Source organism: Carya illinoinensis, chromosome 9, assembly GCF_018687715.1.
Source record: "Carya illinoinensis cultivar Pawnee chromosome 9, C.illinoinensisPawnee_v1, whole genome shotgun sequence".
NCBI classification, from domain to species: domain Eukaryota; kingdom Viridiplantae; phylum Streptophyta; class Magnoliopsida; order Fagales; family Juglandaceae; genus Carya; species Carya illinoinensis.
In genome coordinates, this window is record NC_056760.1 from 18,817,995 (window position 1) to 18,836,197 (window position 18,203).

At 36.6% G+C, this 18,203-nt stretch overlaps 3 protein-coding genes across 3 annotated transcripts; 1 reads left to right on the forward strand and 2 right to left on the reverse strand.

Annotated features, from left to right (window-relative positions):
* On the forward strand, window positions 1-3,176 carry LOC122276647 (galactan beta-1,4-galactosyltransferase GALS3). Its single transcript, XM_043086522.1, has 2 exons — window positions 1-1,423; window positions 2,529-3,176. The coding sequence occupies exons 1-2, from the start codon at window positions 195-197 to the stop codon at window positions 2,872-2,874; spliced, it is 1,575 nt and encodes a 524-aa protein (XP_042942456.1). The 5' UTR covers window positions 1-194; the 3' UTR covers window positions 2,875-3,176.
* An 8,957-nt stretch (window positions 3,177-12,133) lies between these two features.
* On the reverse strand, window positions 12,134-14,045 carry LOC122277503. Its single transcript, XM_043087501.1, has one exon. It carries the CDS (start codon window positions 13,291-13,293, stop codon window positions 12,361-12,363), a length of 933 nt encoding a protein of 310 aa, XP_042943435.1. The 5' UTR covers window positions 13,294-14,045; the 3' UTR covers window positions 12,134-12,360.
* A 142-nt stretch (window positions 14,046-14,187) lies between these two features.
* On the reverse strand, window positions 14,188-18,124 carry LOC122277505 (ycf3-interacting protein 1, chloroplastic). Its single transcript, XM_043087502.1, has 6 exons — window positions 17,783-18,124; window positions 17,652-17,696; window positions 17,318-17,431; window positions 16,188-16,268; window positions 14,924-15,088; window positions 14,188-14,469 (listed from the first exon to the last, which is right to left on the reverse strand). The coding sequence occupies exons 1-6, from the start codon at window positions 18,056-18,058 to the stop codon at window positions 14,380-14,382; spliced, it is 771 nt and encodes a 256-aa protein (XP_042943436.1). The 5' UTR covers window positions 18,059-18,124; the 3' UTR covers window positions 14,188-14,379.
* Window positions 18,125-18,203: the final 79 nt, after the last annotated feature.

Here is an 18,203-nt window from a genome sequence, read left to right on the forward strand (position 1 = left end):
TACGATAATTAAACCCCGGAAATAGAATGTTTCAGACACTGGAGAGGAAGAGTCAGACCGACACGCACAGTCAGAAAGAGCGAGCAGAAGAAGAGGATTCCGTCTCCGTCGGCTCTTCCTTATAGGCTTCTTCTTCTTCTTCTTCTTCTTCTTGTTCCTCCTGATCATCTTCTTCACTGACTGAAATACATATAATGAGTAAAAAAATGGGGAAAGAGAAAGACCAGAAAGAGAAGAAGATGTCTGTAGTTGGAGTCTGGAGCATTGCTACAGAGGTTAAACTGTTGTTAACTGCGCTTTTGATCCTCTGTACTTTTGCCACGCTTCTTCAGTTCCTTCCTTCTCGTTTCACCATTTCCACCTCCGATCTCCGCGTCTGTATCTCCAGGGTCATCTCCCCCCCAACCAACACCACCACCCAACTTGCCCCACCACCCATTGCTACTTCCTTGTCAGCACTTGCTTCCATACAGGCCCCGCCTCCTTCTTCTCCGGCACCACCACCTTCTATGGCTCCGCCTTCTCTTCTCCAAGAAGATCGGACGCTCGAAAATGGCGTCATCAAGCGGGGCTTCAATACCTACGGTGCGGCCGCCTACAGTTTCGTCACCATGGGGGCTTACAGAGGAGGCCTCAACACCTTCGCCATTATGGGCTTAGCTTCCAAGCCCCTCCACCTCTATTCCAAGCCGACATATCAGTGCCAGTGGGTCCCCCACCTTAACTCCTCGGAGCCCATCTCCGCTGTCGGCTACAAGATCCTACCTGACTGGGGCTACGGCCGCGTCTACACCGTCGTCGTCGTCAACTGCACCTTCTCACAACCCATCAACACCGAGAACTCCGGCGGAACATTGCTCATCCACGCCTCCACCTCCGGCGGCGGGGACCGCAACTTCAACGTGACGGACACCATCCAGGCCTTGACAGAGTCCCCCGGATCCTTGAGTCTTTCTCTGTTTACTTCAAAGCCCAAGTACGATTATCTGTATTGCGGGTCGCCCTTGTTCGGGAATCTGAGTCCCCAGAGAGTAAGGGAGTGGCTAGCGTACCACGTAAGATTGTTCGGGGAGAGATCGCATTTTGTGATGCACGACGCGGGTGGGGTTCACGAGGAGGTTTTGGAGGTGTTGAGGCCGTGGATGGAGAAGGGCTTCGTGACGTTGCAAGATATAAAGGAGCAGGAGAGGTTCGACGGATATTATCACAACCAGTTCATGGTGGTGAATGATTGCTTGCACAGGTACAAGTTTATGACTAAGTGGATGTTCTTCTTTGATTTGGATGAGTATATCTATGTGCCTCCCAAAAGCACCATCAAGACGGTGCTCGATTCGCTTTCCGGATACACCCAGTTCACCATTGAGCAGATGCCCATGAGCAGTAAGCTCTGCCTCTACGAACCTGCGGGCAGAACCTACAGGTACATGCCATGCATCATGCTCTGTGTTCTTGAGAATTGTTTCTTTTAGATCTCTTAGCATGATTTTAGCCGAGAAATAACAGAAATTTCTTGGTTTAATTAATAGCAAATCTTTGAAATTCAGATACTGGAATTTTGATGATTGAATCGACCTGATATATATTTGCAGATATAGAAGCAATATAGATGAGATATTCTTTCGAGATATTAAATTAGTTTTGTTGAATTGGTGTGGCCATGTAGTAGCTCAATTGAACGAAATTTACACGTATGAGAGTTTAGATTGTAGTTTATAATTGATTTGTCGTATGATCAATTGACTGTTTTCCAGTGTTATCAGTTTTTAGGAATTAATTTAATCTTACTTTGTTTCACATTATAACCTTATATTTAGGACCAAGTTGTTTCTTTTTCCCCTTATTTATTTCGAAATATGGACACTTTCGTTTAGTCTTTAGAATAGATTCTTCCACCGCTTCACTGGATTAGGGAAGGTGGAAATGGGGTGGGTTTGAACTTTGTTCTAAAGTGGTTGCATCTTATAATATATGGGCTATTGTTAAATCCTATTATAGTATATTTATTACTCATCTTTGTACAAGACTCGATGCCTTTATTTTTGGGAAGGAGCCTTCAATCAAGGGTGTTCTCTTCACACATGTAAGAAAATTAAGATACACGAAAGAGTCTATAAATGGTCAAATAAGACATGATTAGAGTAAAAGAAAGCTTGCCAGGTGTAATGAGAAGGAAACTTATTTTAATGCTTATTGAAAGCCACAGATAATTGAGAGGTGGGTCTTAGGATAAACCTTCCCATATTTATACTGTTACCGTAGGAGTGATATTGATGGATGATTTTACCTGGATGGTTGATTATTTGGTTCCATGTGAGATATACAGATCCAGTACGCAGTATCCTTAGTAGCCGTTGGCTAATGGAAACAACAGATAAGCCAAAAGATGGGTTTTCAGAAACAATCTGAGTTATCAATATAGTCTGCAATGTCATATAATTGTTTTGTCAACTGCATTTGGCATTTGAAAGTCATCTTGTTCACATCCTTTTTTGTCTTTGTAATTTTGGATGATGGCCGAATTTCAGGAGATGGGGCTTTGAGAAGCTTGTGTATCGAGATGTGAAGAAAGGGATTAGGAGGGACCGCAAATACGCCATCCAACCGCGTAGTGTGTATGGCACGGGGGTTCACATGTCGCAAAACCTTGCTGGTAAAACAACCCATAAAACGGAGGGACGGATCAAATACTTTCATTACCATGGAACCATCGCAGTACGACGTGAACCATGCAGGAACCTCATCAACTCGACAGGGATCACTTTCGATAAAACCCCTTATGTTATGGACACCACATTGAGAGATGCTGCTGGGTTTGTGAAGAAGTTCGAGCTAAAAATGATTGGATCCAGGTTACAGAGGACAAGACAGTGACACCATTCTTTTCTTCTTCTTCTTTTTTATTTTTTTCTTTCGACTTTTATACTATTCTCTCTGTTCTTTTCTTTTTGTTGGGGGTTACATTAATTGTTGCTAGAACAGAAACTGATTAGGTGGTTTCTTTTTGTAAGATAGCTTATGAAATGGTACAGATACGGGTATAAATGAGCTAGCATGTATGAGGGACAGAAGAAAAGAGCATGTATATTAGAGGAGATGTACTTGCATTCTTTATACATGTAAAGCTTGATATTCATTATTTTATACAGAAGTATTTGAATAAGTTGTATGATTAATTTGGTTTGGTCATCGGGTTCGTCGGCAAGGGAGAATGGTAACTGTTCATCCAACAAAGTAAAAGGGACCACACACATCCATTCTCTGAGGTGGCCAATGTGCTGTGCTGTGCTGTGCTTGCGCGCCTGCTACCTCACTTTATCATTTTTTTTCCAGAGCTTTCTTTTGTTCATAGGTACCGAAGAAAAAGTGAGGGAGAAAGGATTTCGGTGTGTTGGGAAAATGATGCGTTGTCGATGAGAAAGGATTTCGGTGTGCTGGGAATAACATGCAAAGGGGGGAAAGTCAAAAACGGCATGTGGGTGACACCAAAGCCAAATAAGCCCTCTTTCTAATGTCTTGTCATCTAACCAACACGAGGAAAAAAGTTAGGAAAGGATGAGAACAAAAGAAGGAATCATGATTTTTGGGTGAAATTTCTGTGGTTGGCTTTTATCCAGGTTTATTTTTCTTTGGTTTGAATTTCTCCTCTTACTTGTTGATCTGCTACATGACAATCGGAAAAATCTCTTCAAACTTTTGTCGAACAGTCTTTTAATTAAATGAGAGCAAAATTTACAATATTTATGGTAAATAGTATTATAAAATTTATTTTATGTGATTTATTTATATCACATTTTAGATCTTAATAGATGGAATAATAACAATATATACAGATCTTTTATTAAAAAGCAGACTCTATTGTAAAAAGGACTTGTACAGAATTTGTATTTGAAATTTGTTTCTAGCGTTGCTGTAATAAGTAATTTCTAGTCTTTATAATTGATGTTATTTTTGGGAAGGTTATTAATTTACCAAAATAAAAGATGTTATTGAATACTATGGTGGTGGAATAAAGGGAAAGGAAAAATGGTCAAAAAAAATAAAAATAAAAGAATTTATATTAATTTAGATGACGCTAAAATCTAGAGTTTTATCTTTTATTGTTGTGCAATCATTAAAATGTTAGCTTACAAGTAAGGATGTCTCCCACTTTTGAGTTTCGACACTGTTATGTGACAAGATCAGTTGGTTGTAAAGCCGAATGGGCGGGGGCCTCCGCCAGCATGCAGTTGGGAAGTTGGGGGCGAGGTTAGACTTAAGAGTTGGCTCAAGCCTACTCGAGATTTACTCCATCTGCCCTGCCCAGTCCACATAATATATATTTTAAAAAAACAAATTTTTAAATAAAATAATGTTGTTTTGGAGAGTTCTCTCTAAAATAATATCATTTTATCTAAACTTTTATCTTTCTAAAATTAAACCATGTCATTTTGAAATTTACTTAATCCATCCCTTGGTCCCTTCTCAATGCCGTCTCATTTTTCTTTTCTCTCTCTATCTTTTCTTTTTGGTTCTCTCTGTCTCTCTCCCTCTCACCTAGGTGTTTTGATCATCTTATCTCCTTCCTCCTCTTTTATCCTCTTTCTTGAAGCATGAATGGACATGAGTTTGCAAAGGCAGCCACGTCCATGAGTGACAATGATTCTTTGTAGAGTTTGCTCAAAAGTTAGATCCATTACATTTTGGATTTTTTTTTTTTAATTTTTGGTTATTTAGGATTTTTTTTTGTGTTTTCCAATGGTCTCTATTCACCATAAGTAGGCAATGGGTGGGATGGGGCGGATGGTCGTGGGAGCCAATCTGCTCCCTGGCATCCAAATGGAGGCACCCGCCCATAAAAGCAGTGCTTGGGTATAGGAGCCCAAACTATCCCCCTCGCCCATGTCGAGGGTGGGGGAACAACCAATTGTTCTCCCAAAGGTGTTCACTCCCAAGTTTGGCTCAATGTCTAAAAGGGCTTAGACCTAAATTTCAAAATGGGGTTTTTTTATTAATATAATTATATATTTTATTTAAAACAAACGCCTTGAAAATTATTTTAAATTCAATTCTTATTAGATAAAATAATTATTTCAAAAAATGGGTCAATACGACTAGACCCCAACTTATTGGCTCTATTTTCCAATTTGAATTTTCTTTTTCTATATTATAATTTTTGTTTTAGATGTTTGTTGAAACTGACTCTTCTATTCATTACAGAATAATAATTTATACAAATCTCAAATATACAATTCTCGCACAAATCATTTATAACAAAAAAATGGTTCCCATCATAAAAATATATATATAAAAAAATCCTTTTATTATGGTGGATCTATCTTTTTATAAGCCTAAAATTTATTATAGCTAATGTAATCTTGATTAAAAAAAATAAACAATAAATAGTAGGTTACAACCAAATCAATACGAGGTACATTAATGTTCGGTGGTTTCAACGACGACATATAATTATAATTAAGAAATGATATTTGTAGTTTTAAAGTGTGTAAGTCTCGTGCATTCTATTTTAAAAAAAGTTGATAAACATGATATCTATATGAAAAAATTAATATTTTATTAGTGGACTTCACCCTCTTTCAAAAGGAGTATACGAGCCTTGCACACTTTAAAATTGTATCTAGCATTGCTTATTATAATTTATTTATTTTTAATTAATATCAACTTTATGTTTTTATATTCAACCGTTGCATTGGAATGATATATTTGTTAGACAAATGATCGAGTCAGTGTATTATAAGCCTAAGGGGTTTAAAATTATTTTTGCATTTTTATTTTAATTATCTTCAGTTCTTTTAATAAGAAAGAGTAGTATGATTTTCAGATCAAAGATCTTCTCTCCTCTTTTCTCTTCAATTTTTTTAATTAAATTTTAATTTATTTTTTCATATATAATATCAGATCGGTTAATTAATGCCGGCTCGATTCTAACTAGATTGTAGAATATTTATTTTTCTTAGTCGATTCCATCCTCAGATGATGCCTTCCTTGAGAGAATAATTTCAACGTTTTTCACCCATATTTTATTTCGAAGACATTATTTTAACATGATATCACCCTTGACTCCATCGATATAAAGTCCATTTGTCGTTTAACGCAAATCTCATGCCACACACAACGTGATGATATAGTCCTATTGCGTATTTTGTTTAAATTAATGTTACGTATATAACTATAGAATATATAAATATTATATAGTTATTTTTAAAACAAGTAAGGTATTTTATTAAAAATTAATTATTATTTTTTATATGAGTCTTATATTTATTTATTTATTTTTAAATAATTATGCGATGCTTGAGCAATCATGAATACAACTATAATTTCTTTTTCATCCAAATCCCTTTGTTGGTCTATGACTATTTATGACTTGCTATTTTATTTTATTTTTCTTTTTAATTTAATCAATATGGCTAGTTATTTTCAAAACCAAAGTTTTAGAATTTTTTATTTAAAAAAATATATTCTTAAACTATTATATAGAAGACACATAATAAAATTCAATTTCAATACAAAATAATTCTCGAGGTTCCTTTTACTTTCATTCTCTTTATTATTTTCTGCCTTTTCCTTTCAATTTTTATTGTATTTCGAGTTCTTTGAGTTTATAAAAAGTAAAAACCCATCATCATATATTATTTTAGTTGTATTTAAATATTGAAATGATCTCAAATAATCTGAGTTAATATGTAAATAGTCATGTTTTGTATGTCTCATTGAGATGTATTCTCAACATCCATAGTTTATTTATTGTTCCCTGCATGACTCGAACTTATGACATGGTTTCTATTCTAATATCAATTATAAATGAGATTCAAAAATCTTAAAACAATTGGATATTAATCTTTAGGATCATAACACAATATTAGGCGTTTTAATCACAAAAAACTAAAATAAAAAATAAAAAACAAATCTGTGTTTTGCTCTTCTATGGCTATCTAACATATTAATAAGGACCGTTTATTTCTTGGTTCCAAGCAACGGCCATCAGGTCCATCACGATGGCAGGAAACTTTCTGGATCAAAGTTTATCCCAAATTTGATCAAGAATGTTATCCTACCAATTTATCTGTGAGTTATCCAAGATAAACTTTGAGGTCAATCGTTATTACTACATTCATATTCTTATAAATAACAACTAAAGGTAACGTATTTAACATTTATTCATATAATTATATTAAGATTGATTTTCTCTAACTTAGGCATCAGAATTCTACTGGATACCTTGTGTTACCATCTCATCTACTACAAGTTATCTGTAGAGTTGATGGTATGAAAGCATCCTCAACAAAGTGTTTTCAAAGATTACTTATGATATTAAGAAAAGTCCTTTTGTTGATTGTTTTTTAATTTGTGTTTTGTTGTTTGCTTTTGGTATTCTCAAGAGTGCGCGAAGAAAGGGAGGTGTCCGATTGACAAAATGTATTTGTCTTTTTTTTTTTTTTTGGGAAGTGACAAAATGTATTTGTTTTGTGTGTTTCATCAGTTGTTCGGATTCCGTCATGATAAGACCACAATATGTCAATAATATTAACAGATGGTGACAATAACGTATAGCAGGCGGGCAGCTTCCTTGCTTACGTTCATTGAAAGAAACCCAGCATTGGATTAATCATTAGCCACCATGGCCGCATGGGTTTGAAATTTGAAATTTGAATTGGCTTTTCCTTCACATTTTGTAGGCAGAAATTTATGGCTCCCTAGGCTGTAGCAGACCATTACAAATGGTGGAGACACTTTCGCATGAAGAAAAGTTGCAAACAGGAAGGTACTTGAATGGTTATCGTATTCTAGAAAGTCGGAGGACTAAGTTCTTATGTTATGTTTGATGTGGCATATTTTAAGTGATTTTATATATAAATTATTTAAATGAAAATTATTTCAGAAGAACGGCAAAGTTTTTTGAAAATTTTAAAATAAACAGAATTTTCACCCTAAAATTCAAGTTTAACTGGTAAAAAACAAAGGTTTATAAGAATAAAAAAAAAGAAGAATGAGATACTTAGCTATTAATAGAGGGAAAAATAGAAGTTTTTCATTCTTTTAGATGGGCCGTGTGAAAGATACACGTAAAATTTATATGGGCCTTTTGTAGGCGAAAGACATAGGAAACGAAGTGAGTGAGAATGATTTTGTATGGGCTTCTAAGGAACAGTTCATGATTTTATATGGGCTTCTTCGGAACGGTTCTCCATTTCTTCTCCATGGTTCTGCTAGAGGCCCCATTCAAAGTGGCATAGAACGGATTTATGGTCAATGAACCATTGCTTGAAGCCCCTTCGTTTCCTTCGTTGGACTTTAAAAAGCCGTGGTTGCTCTTTTTCAGAGCTTGACTACCGTCTCTCTCTCTCTCTCTCTCTCTCTCTCTCTCTCTCTCTCTCAATCCACAATTTAATTCTCTTTTGTTTTCATACACTATCACGTCAACTTTCTTTTGCTAGATCATGACTGCGGCATAGAAGTGCAACGCACAGGTGTATCATGATGGAGGTCTCCCGAATTGCTTTCCTTGTACCTTGTAGGATTTTGTGTTTTTAAATCCTCCTAAACTCTTCTTCTTGCCTTCGACCCCTTACATAATAATGCCATCTACTTCAGAAAATTGACATTGGAGCCTCTGGAATAAACGAGAAATTAAAATCCTTCTCGAAGACAAAAGCTGCTGTAACTGGTGAATTTGCATCGTCAGTCACGCTGCTTCGGATTAATTCAATAGGCAGATCGAAATATAGATGTTTGGAGTCTCCGCCGGCCTCTTCACTGCCACGACATATGGCCGATGATGCCCACGACCCACATTCGAGTTTTTCTAAGGAAACTGTCCTCGACATTTCTTCTCATGTGATGGAAACTTCTTCCTTTCCGGCGTTTACTTTCTTTGTTGTACGAAAGAGTTGCAAGAACAAGTACAGAATACAGCATTTAAATCCCTTTCGGGCAGGACGTTGCATGTTATCATCTTCAATAGCAGCATTTGGTTTAGGCAGCCTGCATGTACGTTCATCCTGGGGTGCACTTTCTCTTCCTTCACCGCATGATTTGCTTCTTTGTAACTGAATTTCTTCAAGTTGCTTGGTGGGAGTTGGATTGTCCACCGCAGACTGCTGATCATCATAATCGGCAGGATCACTCACTTGATCACCAGGATTCACTTTGCTTTCGTTTCTCCTGATCTTCTGCAACATAATCTTCTGCAGCTATAACAACATGGGATTTGGGTCTGTAGTATGAGGTAGCAAGATGATTATTAAGCTCCTCTTCCCATGGATGAACATATTTTTAATGGACATGGAAACCTCACATGATTTTTCTAAGGGGCGCTCCTCCAATTAATAATACATTTTTCTACTACTCCAAACTCCGAAGTATTGATAATTAATGTTTCTCAAATCTCACTTCTGATTTCTTTGTTTTTGTTGCCTCAGGAATCTCCACACTTATGATCAGTCATTTCTTTCGTCCGTAGTAGAAGATATCATACTCTATAGTTCAAGGCACGCGTATAGTTTTTGTTTCTTTCTTTTCTTTTCTTTTTTCTTTTTTTATTATTACTTTTTATTATAAGAAATTAGAAGATTCTTTCTAGGATAAAACAAAACCAAAATCAGTTGCATGCACGATATATATGTGGGGCGGAGACTGAGTTGTGAAACTTTATATATAATATTATTGGAGAGAAGGAGATGCATGGTTCCCACTATTTCACTTGGGGTCGTCGTATGTGATCTAATGAACTTAAATCTAAGTATGTTAAGGGAGTACGCTTCTCCACTTTCTCCTTGTGCCTGATACCCACATATATACATAATCATTTCAAATCTAAAGTGCTCAGCAATCAATGCGAATATATGTTAGAAAAACTTCTGAGATAGATCCTAAAGAAGATGATTTAATTTTAAGTATCCCAAGTTCCGTTTTTGGGAGTTCTAAGGTGTGCCTATAATGTCCATGCAGCACTGTCTACCTCAACCACCGTCTCCAGGTTCGCCATCCATGATACTGCACATGCACCGATGTACAAAACTCCTGTTAATTACTTAATTATGGGTCGTCAAACTCATATAATGGTTAGATTCATACATTAAGAGGGGCATGATATATCTGTGTGTGTGTGTAAAAGCCCAGAAAACTAGCAGTACATGCTAAATGACATATACATCAAGCAAATGTAGTTATTTTTGGTGTGAAGTCGATAAATTTATCAGCACAAGTAGTTGGTACGGATTTCCTTACCAAATAGACACAAATAAGTGGAGCTTGCCTAAAGGAACTTTGAAGCTTGGATTTCCCCTATTAGTCTTTAGAGATTTAACTTGAGGGGTTGGCTCTTTTTCTAGTATCTTGTGTAGATTCTATTGCATGTGCCTCATTCATCAGTTAATTCCCTACTTTGGAAGTCGAGGCAATGCAAGTTTTTTTCGTATCATCCAACAGGAGACCTCATGGGTATGGATGGTCAGATCAGATGGTTCAATAACTTCCTCATGAAGCTCTTTTATTTGGTTTTTGCTTAAAATCTAGGCTATGGAACAAACAGTTTGGCTAAAATCTCAGCTTTAAAAATTGGGTTACTTTTGTGCTATCAGTTGAAATTACTGATCATCGAGCTCATGATGATTGTTAACCGACTCAGTGCTGATTAATGTTCATTGGTTCAATAACCATATATATATATATATATATATATATGTTCATACTCCTTGCAAATATATTGAGCTCTTGTATGATGCCAGCCATTTGATATTACTCATACTAGCTTGTAGAGAAGGTAACTGTATGCCGAGGCGCTGATGGATTAGCAAAATTGGGAGACTCGGGGCTAACATCTTATTGGAGTTTATGCACTTGACAGATCGGGGTTGCCTCACTTTCAACATCAAAAGAATATTTTATGTTAGGTTCTACTCTAATTTTTCATCTCTTTTAAGTTTATTTGTTTTACAAGGTTGCCGAAGAATATATAGGCGTTTTGCAAATTAGTTATGTAACCCTGGAGTAGGTCACGACTTCTTTGAAAAAAGAAGAAGATGAAGATGACACTAGAATTAAGTGAATGTCTGAAATGATGGTTAGTCTAGTACCCAAGCTTCTTCTTGTCACAACTACATGATGATAAACCCATCTTTTAAGGTTTTGCTTCCTATATTTTTTTGAACATCAATCAAATTCTTATTATGTTATTAGCATTATCTTTTCACTATAGGTGGTCATAAGTACCTAAGTTTCTATGTAATCTAATTTTTATGCATATAAAATTCATTTTCATTGTTTTTGTTTATTGAGCTCCTAGCTACTTTTATGTCCTTGAGTCAAACTATTCTTTTTATCTTGAAGGAACACCTACAATTCTCTTTAGACCTTCACTCTCGTAGAGTCAAATCAGCAGCCTATAAGTTAGCCTCGAGATAAGGTCGAAAATCAAGTTAAAAAATAAAGCCAATAAGAGATAAGACAAGTTGACTCAGACTTCTAAAATGAAATAGACTCAAATTTCTAAAAGAAAAATGATTCAGGCAAGTTGGACTTGATCAATCACTCCAAAGAAATAGATCTCTATATAAGGAGGAGATCTCCCACAAATCTACTGAACTCTCCAGAAGCTTTCTACAGAAGCTCCCTATGTACAAACTCCACCACACATAGCAACTCTAAGGAACTTCCCTAAATTTTTCTATTGTATTGTGAGATACGTGAACCATGAGAGATTATAAAATTTTCAATTATAGTAGATTTCGCCTCCAAATAACTCGTGGACGTAGGCATTATGTCGAACCACATAAATCTTTATCTTTCTTTATTTACTTTTATCCACTTATTTATTATATGAATAAACGTGAAGAGCACCGTATTAAAACTCGAATCACCGTCATGAGCTGGGGATGACTTTTTCCTCCCTTTCGGCCAGTTGTACAAATTTTAGGCATTAGCACCTCTGAAATAGAAACATATATAATCTATTTAAAATATGAGAACTGCCAAATATAGTTTTAAAATGTACAAGTCCTGTACAATACCTTTAAAAATATTGTGGAGCAAGTATGTTAATTTGCATATTCTAAAATTGTATAAATTATTTTCTTTAAAGTAGACTTATTTAAATAAATAAATGCTATCTATTTCAAGCAAAATGGCGAGATGCTATTTCCTCGAGGCCTCCCTACAAGGCTACAAGTGATCAGCTATTGATATAGTTGTTCTTTTGGTAACCACAACAAGGACAGAATTATAAGTACACTACAAAGGAAAGAAAAAGAAAATCGGGGCCTCCTATGTATTCACTTCTTACAGTCATGCGCTAACGAAAAAAAGGGGCTGAAACTCTCGTATGCACAAACAGCGTAGATAATGATGATTCATGAGATTTCAAGCACCCTGTGCTTCCAAGAAGGCATTGAAATCCTCCCTGGCCTTGCGCAAACGAGGTGTAATGCAAGAAGCTGGTGAAGTTGGGTGTGATTTAGGGGATGATGTAGAAAAACGAACATGGCGCGGTGATTCATCTGATTTCTTGGCTGCTGCTCTTGTCGAACTATTCTTGAGAATACCTTTCTGATCTTTATCAAATATGAAAGCTGCTGTAACTGGTGAATGTGCATCATTGACGCTAGCTCGGATTAACTCCAATGGCAGATCAAAGTAGAGATTCTTGGAGTCATCATCAGGGTCGTGTGTTACTGCTGATGAAGCCCAAGACCCACATTCGAATTTTTCCAAGGAAACTGTCCTGGATATCACATTTTCATTCTCTGTTTCTACCTTTCTTGCTCTTACTGGCTTTACCTTGCTAAAGCCCGGCAAGAACAGGCACAGGGCACCACATTTAAACTCCTTATCACCAGCACCCATGCACCTCACCTTCTTGTTAATATATTTGCTAGATTCAGTAGTCTTGGAAATGCTGGCGTAGTACCTGTTATCATATTCAGAAACATCTGGTTTTGTAAGCCAAAAGTCCAAATCTTCTGATTGGGCGTGTGTTCTTCTGTCCGCGCAGGATTTGCTCCGTCTTAAGTTCACCTCTCTTTGCAGCGTCAGATGATTGTCCGCTGCAGAGTGCTGGCGGGCCAGATTACTAACTTTTCGCGGATTTTCTTTGTTTTCATTCCTTAATTTCTTCTTCAAAATCGAGCTGGATCGAGGAGAGGAGTTGGCTGAGTTTGGGAGGCTGAAACTTAAGAACTTGGATTTTGCAGGTGGTAGAGGTGGCGGACGCAACATCATATTAAAGCTCGCCTTTTTAAACGATGATCCTTTCAAGGAAATAGGATCCACCAAAATCTGCTTTTCCTTCTGCATGCTCTCCTTTTCAACCAAAAGTTTGGGTTTCTCCACAGGCAAGAACTCGAACTCAAAGGGAAGATCAGGATGAAAATCAGAGTACTCTACCTGAACCTCCTTGTAGAATTCCTCACGTTCAGCCGTCGCATGGACATGGACGTCAACTTCAACTTCAACTCCATCGTAAATGCCACGTGCTTATTGGGAGCAGTGTTTTGGGATGGGAAGAACTGCAACTGAAGTTGGAAGCGCCATGGTGAAAGATGCAGATTGTGAGGCGGAATTGATGGACGGGACTACTTAAAAGGAGGAAGAAGACTCGCAGGTAAGTAAGGACGTGCTCAGCAGTCAGCATACTCATCAACTTCTTGATAGTGATTTCCACGTTCTCCTGCCTTCTTTGTTTAGTTAGATAACCCTTAAGGCACGTCTAAATATAATGCCACATTTTCTTTCGGCTAACTTTAACAATAATTCACCTGAGAACGTGCCTTTTTAAAAAAATGATAAGAGCTGACTTTTGTACAAACAGAACATGGGACAAAATAGGCTTTTGCATCAACAGCATATAAAACTCACAAGTATCTAAGGACCAAGTAGCAAACTTAAACCGATAAGCAAGTCAATGACACCTTGTCATATTTATAAAACGCGATATAAAGATATTGCAGGGACAATTGATTGCAATGGAAAATGTATAGATACATAATATGTTCTCTCTGTCTCATAATGTACAGATTTGATTTTTTCAGAAAACAGGTAACCTTAACACAGAAAATACAAACAAAAAAGAAATAAAAGAAACTTTTGTTTTTCAAAAAATAGGCGTGTATTATGATAGAAATAAGATATTTCACTCGGGGCAGATTTACAGCATACATGGTATTGCTCTCCATTTGGAGAAAAAGGGGATGAAGAGGGAAAACAAAACATATTATTAAAGCAATGACATAATTACCAGAAATATACATTTAATCTCATGATTCTGATGTACGTGCTCGTGCAAGGACCTCTGACCCTAATAGGTCCATTAGCAAGAATCATAGACTATACAAAATGGCAATACAATATCTACTGGAGAGATTTTTTTTTTTTTTTTGAGAATTACTGGAGAGAATTAAAAAACAAAATCAAGACCACTGAGATACCAATGATGACTGGAAAAGCGGTGACCAGGTAAAGTGCTCCATAACCCTGCAAGAAACAAAGCTTTCTCGGTAAATGTTTCCAGGATTGGCTAACACAAAGTCACTATCAAAGCTTCTCAACTTCATATTTCACAAGGCAATTCCCTGAGCTCAGTGCACTCCTCATACGAATAAGATGATTATGAAGCTACATTTTAACAAGTTACTGGTGCTGCCAGTTAGTTACTGTTATAGAGTATAATGTGCTTTTTAATAGATGCATATTGGATTTTAAAAGATAAATCAATGTCAGTGTAAGGCAAAACACTATGCAGTAGAAGCTTTTCGCGGTTTAAGAGCCAATTAGCATTCCCAGATCTCATAATTTGACAATTGTGACGCTGCTACATTAACCGGGAATGGAGGAACAAGCCCAAAATATTTGGGACCAAAAGCTGTGTCAATAGCCTAATACCAATAAGAATACTGCTATTTTTCAGGAGAAGGCTAAAGAAACAAACCACAGCTGGAGGCACTTCTGTCTCATCTTTGGCATCACTCTCTTCTATCTCAGCAGCTGAATCCCAATCAAGGTTCAGTCTTTTTGCAGCCTCCTTAGGATCGATACCAGTGTCAGTGGCTTTTGCATACAAGGATTTCCTACGCTTTGTCTTCGTTGCTTCAACCTATACAAAAACACAATAGATGGAGTCATGGAAACACAATCATTCCAGGAAATTGGTAGTAAAGTCAGTAAAATTTGCATCATACACTAGTGGTGACAGGTGAGCCATCTGGAAAATATCTGCATGATCATTTAATCTGTATGATGATCACAGCAGAGGTGCTCCAACAAATAACTGCTTCCAGACGGTTCTCAGGCTTACATTTGGAACACTCATAAACAATAATGTATTTTGGAAATTCAGGTGGCATCATGTTTTGGACCTTAAAAAAGAGCATAATTCTGAAGATTTTCTTCAGATTAGGGTCTTTAACATCTTGAATTAGATTAAAAAGTGAATGCAATCCTTTTTGAAAGTTTATCTGACTTTGGTCATACATTAAATGTGTGTATGGTGCTGTTGATATGCATCGTCTGCTGACTTCCCCACAGTCTGAGCTTTTGTGATTGATATTTTGTGACAGAATTTTCTCTCTCTCTCTCTCTCCTTTTTTTTTTTTTTCCTCCCTCTACAAAAACCACCTTCAAGTGGCAATTCTAATATTGCTCTAGGAGGGACCCGTTGACATCACCATGGGTACCTAAAATTCTAATGTCTAGAGAAGGATTGAGGTATTACACTTCACATCTTTAACAGTAGCCCATTGAAATCTGGACCCAAAACCATAAATTAGTTGCCATGTACACCCTCCAAGGAATTCTTTGATCCTTGTTGGTTATGAAGTATACATTGAGGTTCAGTATTTTTATCAAATAAAATAATCTCCTATCCCTGTGAAATAGCGGGATACATATATCAGTCTGCCTTTAAGGGGTCAATATTTTGCAAAAACAGAGATTCAAACGTTAACCTAAGCTTACAACTACTAGAGCCTGCTTCTTGAAACAGTATCAACATTCAGGTTCAAATACAGACCCCCAACTCAGATAATTTTAGCATTTTAGTGGCACACACTAAATGATGGAGCCTGGAAGTGAGTGAAAATGATGTAAATATCATTTAATCTCAAAGAAAAAGTGAATGGCATGCTTGCAAGAAGCTTTCAAACAATTTTCATCTCTAATAACAAGAATGCCATATGCTCAAGTTACAATAGTACCTCTAAATTAGGCCATTGAGCCATTTCCTCAGCTAACATCTTAAGAGCAACACGATCTTTTGGTATTTTTCCTTCATTCACCTAGTAAATTAAACAATTGCACCATGAGTTGTACCAATAAATTGAAAAACTTTCAAACTCTGTCAGCACTTCACGTGTCAAAGAAAAACCGTCCCTTCTCGTTCTATGGTAGTGAGAAGGTGAAAATGTCAACACAGAGAGATCAATGACATTTCAACAACACTAATATATTGGAGAAAATATTATATATATCAAGGATGATAAAGAGTAACATCAATGAATATAGCACTAGATGTAACTACATGTCTTGGAATATATATGACTGTAAACAAGTGACCACGTGACATGCTTTTTCTCTTGCAACAAAACTGTCCTGACTTGTCAAATTGTGAAGCTTGTTCAATGAATTATGTGACCTTTGATTCTGTGCTCTAACTGCATCAGAAATGATGCCAATAAGGGATCTGATCAATCTTAAAAAGTTTACCCTTCAAGTCTAAACTCTTTTCTTTCCCCTTCTCATCATTATATATTGCAAGAAAATAAGTTAAATAATATACTGCTTAGGAGTAAGGAACTAAAGAAATCCATCAAAGCATTTATGATTTAAACTAGGGAATTTACTAACAAAAATCTATTTCATTATTTATAGGTGCAAATATTTCAGACCTTAACAATCCTAATTTAAACTATATAATTGCTTTGGATCCTGTAGCTTACAAATTTAGTCAACAATAAATAAATATTGAATCTAAACTTTGAATAAATAAAAGAAATCATGCATTCATGGCTAGCGAACTACAAATAAAAGAAATGGCTAGAGAACCATAAATGACCATCAAGCATAAGATTCTGGCTTCAGACTGGGAAAAAAAAAAACCCCAATAAAATCAGAGAGCAATATAATATGGGAATGATGAACTGTTACATTAATTTGAAAAGAATATCATATATTACTTAAATTAATGCTTTGCTACCAAACTTCCACAACCTAATTCAATTAAAAAAATTTTCAAACACGACCATGGAACTATTACAATTGTAGTACGCCTAGTTCAGTTTTTGTAAAATATGGGAAAAATAAAAAAACAAAAGCAAGGAGGACTCACTTCTTCCAAAGCAGTAACTAAGTCATCCCTAGTTGGGGCATCAGGATCCTCTATCCCGAGTAATCTCCTGCGCTCAACTTCTCTTGGGTCCTCAATCATTACGGTCAACTTAACCTACATATTTAGCAACACAAAAATAAACTGGGTGAGCTCCACGCGCATGGGAAATTTAGTAGTGGGGATTCCCAAACAAAAAAAAGCCCCAAAATTTACTACAACATTGAAGTGTAAAGAATTAATCAAATGGTGAGAAGGAAATAAAATATACAATAATAGAAGAACAAGTGTAATTGAAGTAGAAAGCTGAGTGTAATTGAAGTAAAAGAAGACTGACCTCACTGAAAAGCATGTCTCTATTTTTCCTGAGAAGCTCCAACACCTATGGGAGACAGATGAAGTTACTATACTAAATTCTCTTTGTTACACAGAAAAATATTGTGAGAGGGAAAGAAAACAAGAACAGACATTTTTTATTTGGCGAACGTATTCGAGGTCTGAAGGTTCTGGTGGTTCCTCAAAGTCATCTCGCTGCTCGTCCTCTTGGGTAGATGTTGTCTCTTCCTTACTAACAAGTACAACAACTCCACTCCTCCTCGGACGACGGCCGCACAGATAATGGAGTGGGAGGGGATCGCGGTGCAGCTGGTGGTGGAAATATAAGATGGGTACCGTTGGAATACGAGAAGAGGATGATGCAACAGCAATTGGGAGTTGAAACAGTGGCAAAGCCATCCCTTCCATAATTCCGACTGAACCAGTGGTCACAGCTTACGATTTTGATTTTCTTGCCTTTCTTTTTTGTTTTTCCCCTTCACCAAACAGATATTCCGCATAGTCTTGGCCCATCCCAACTCCACCCATGGGCTGAATTGAATCAACTTCTTCG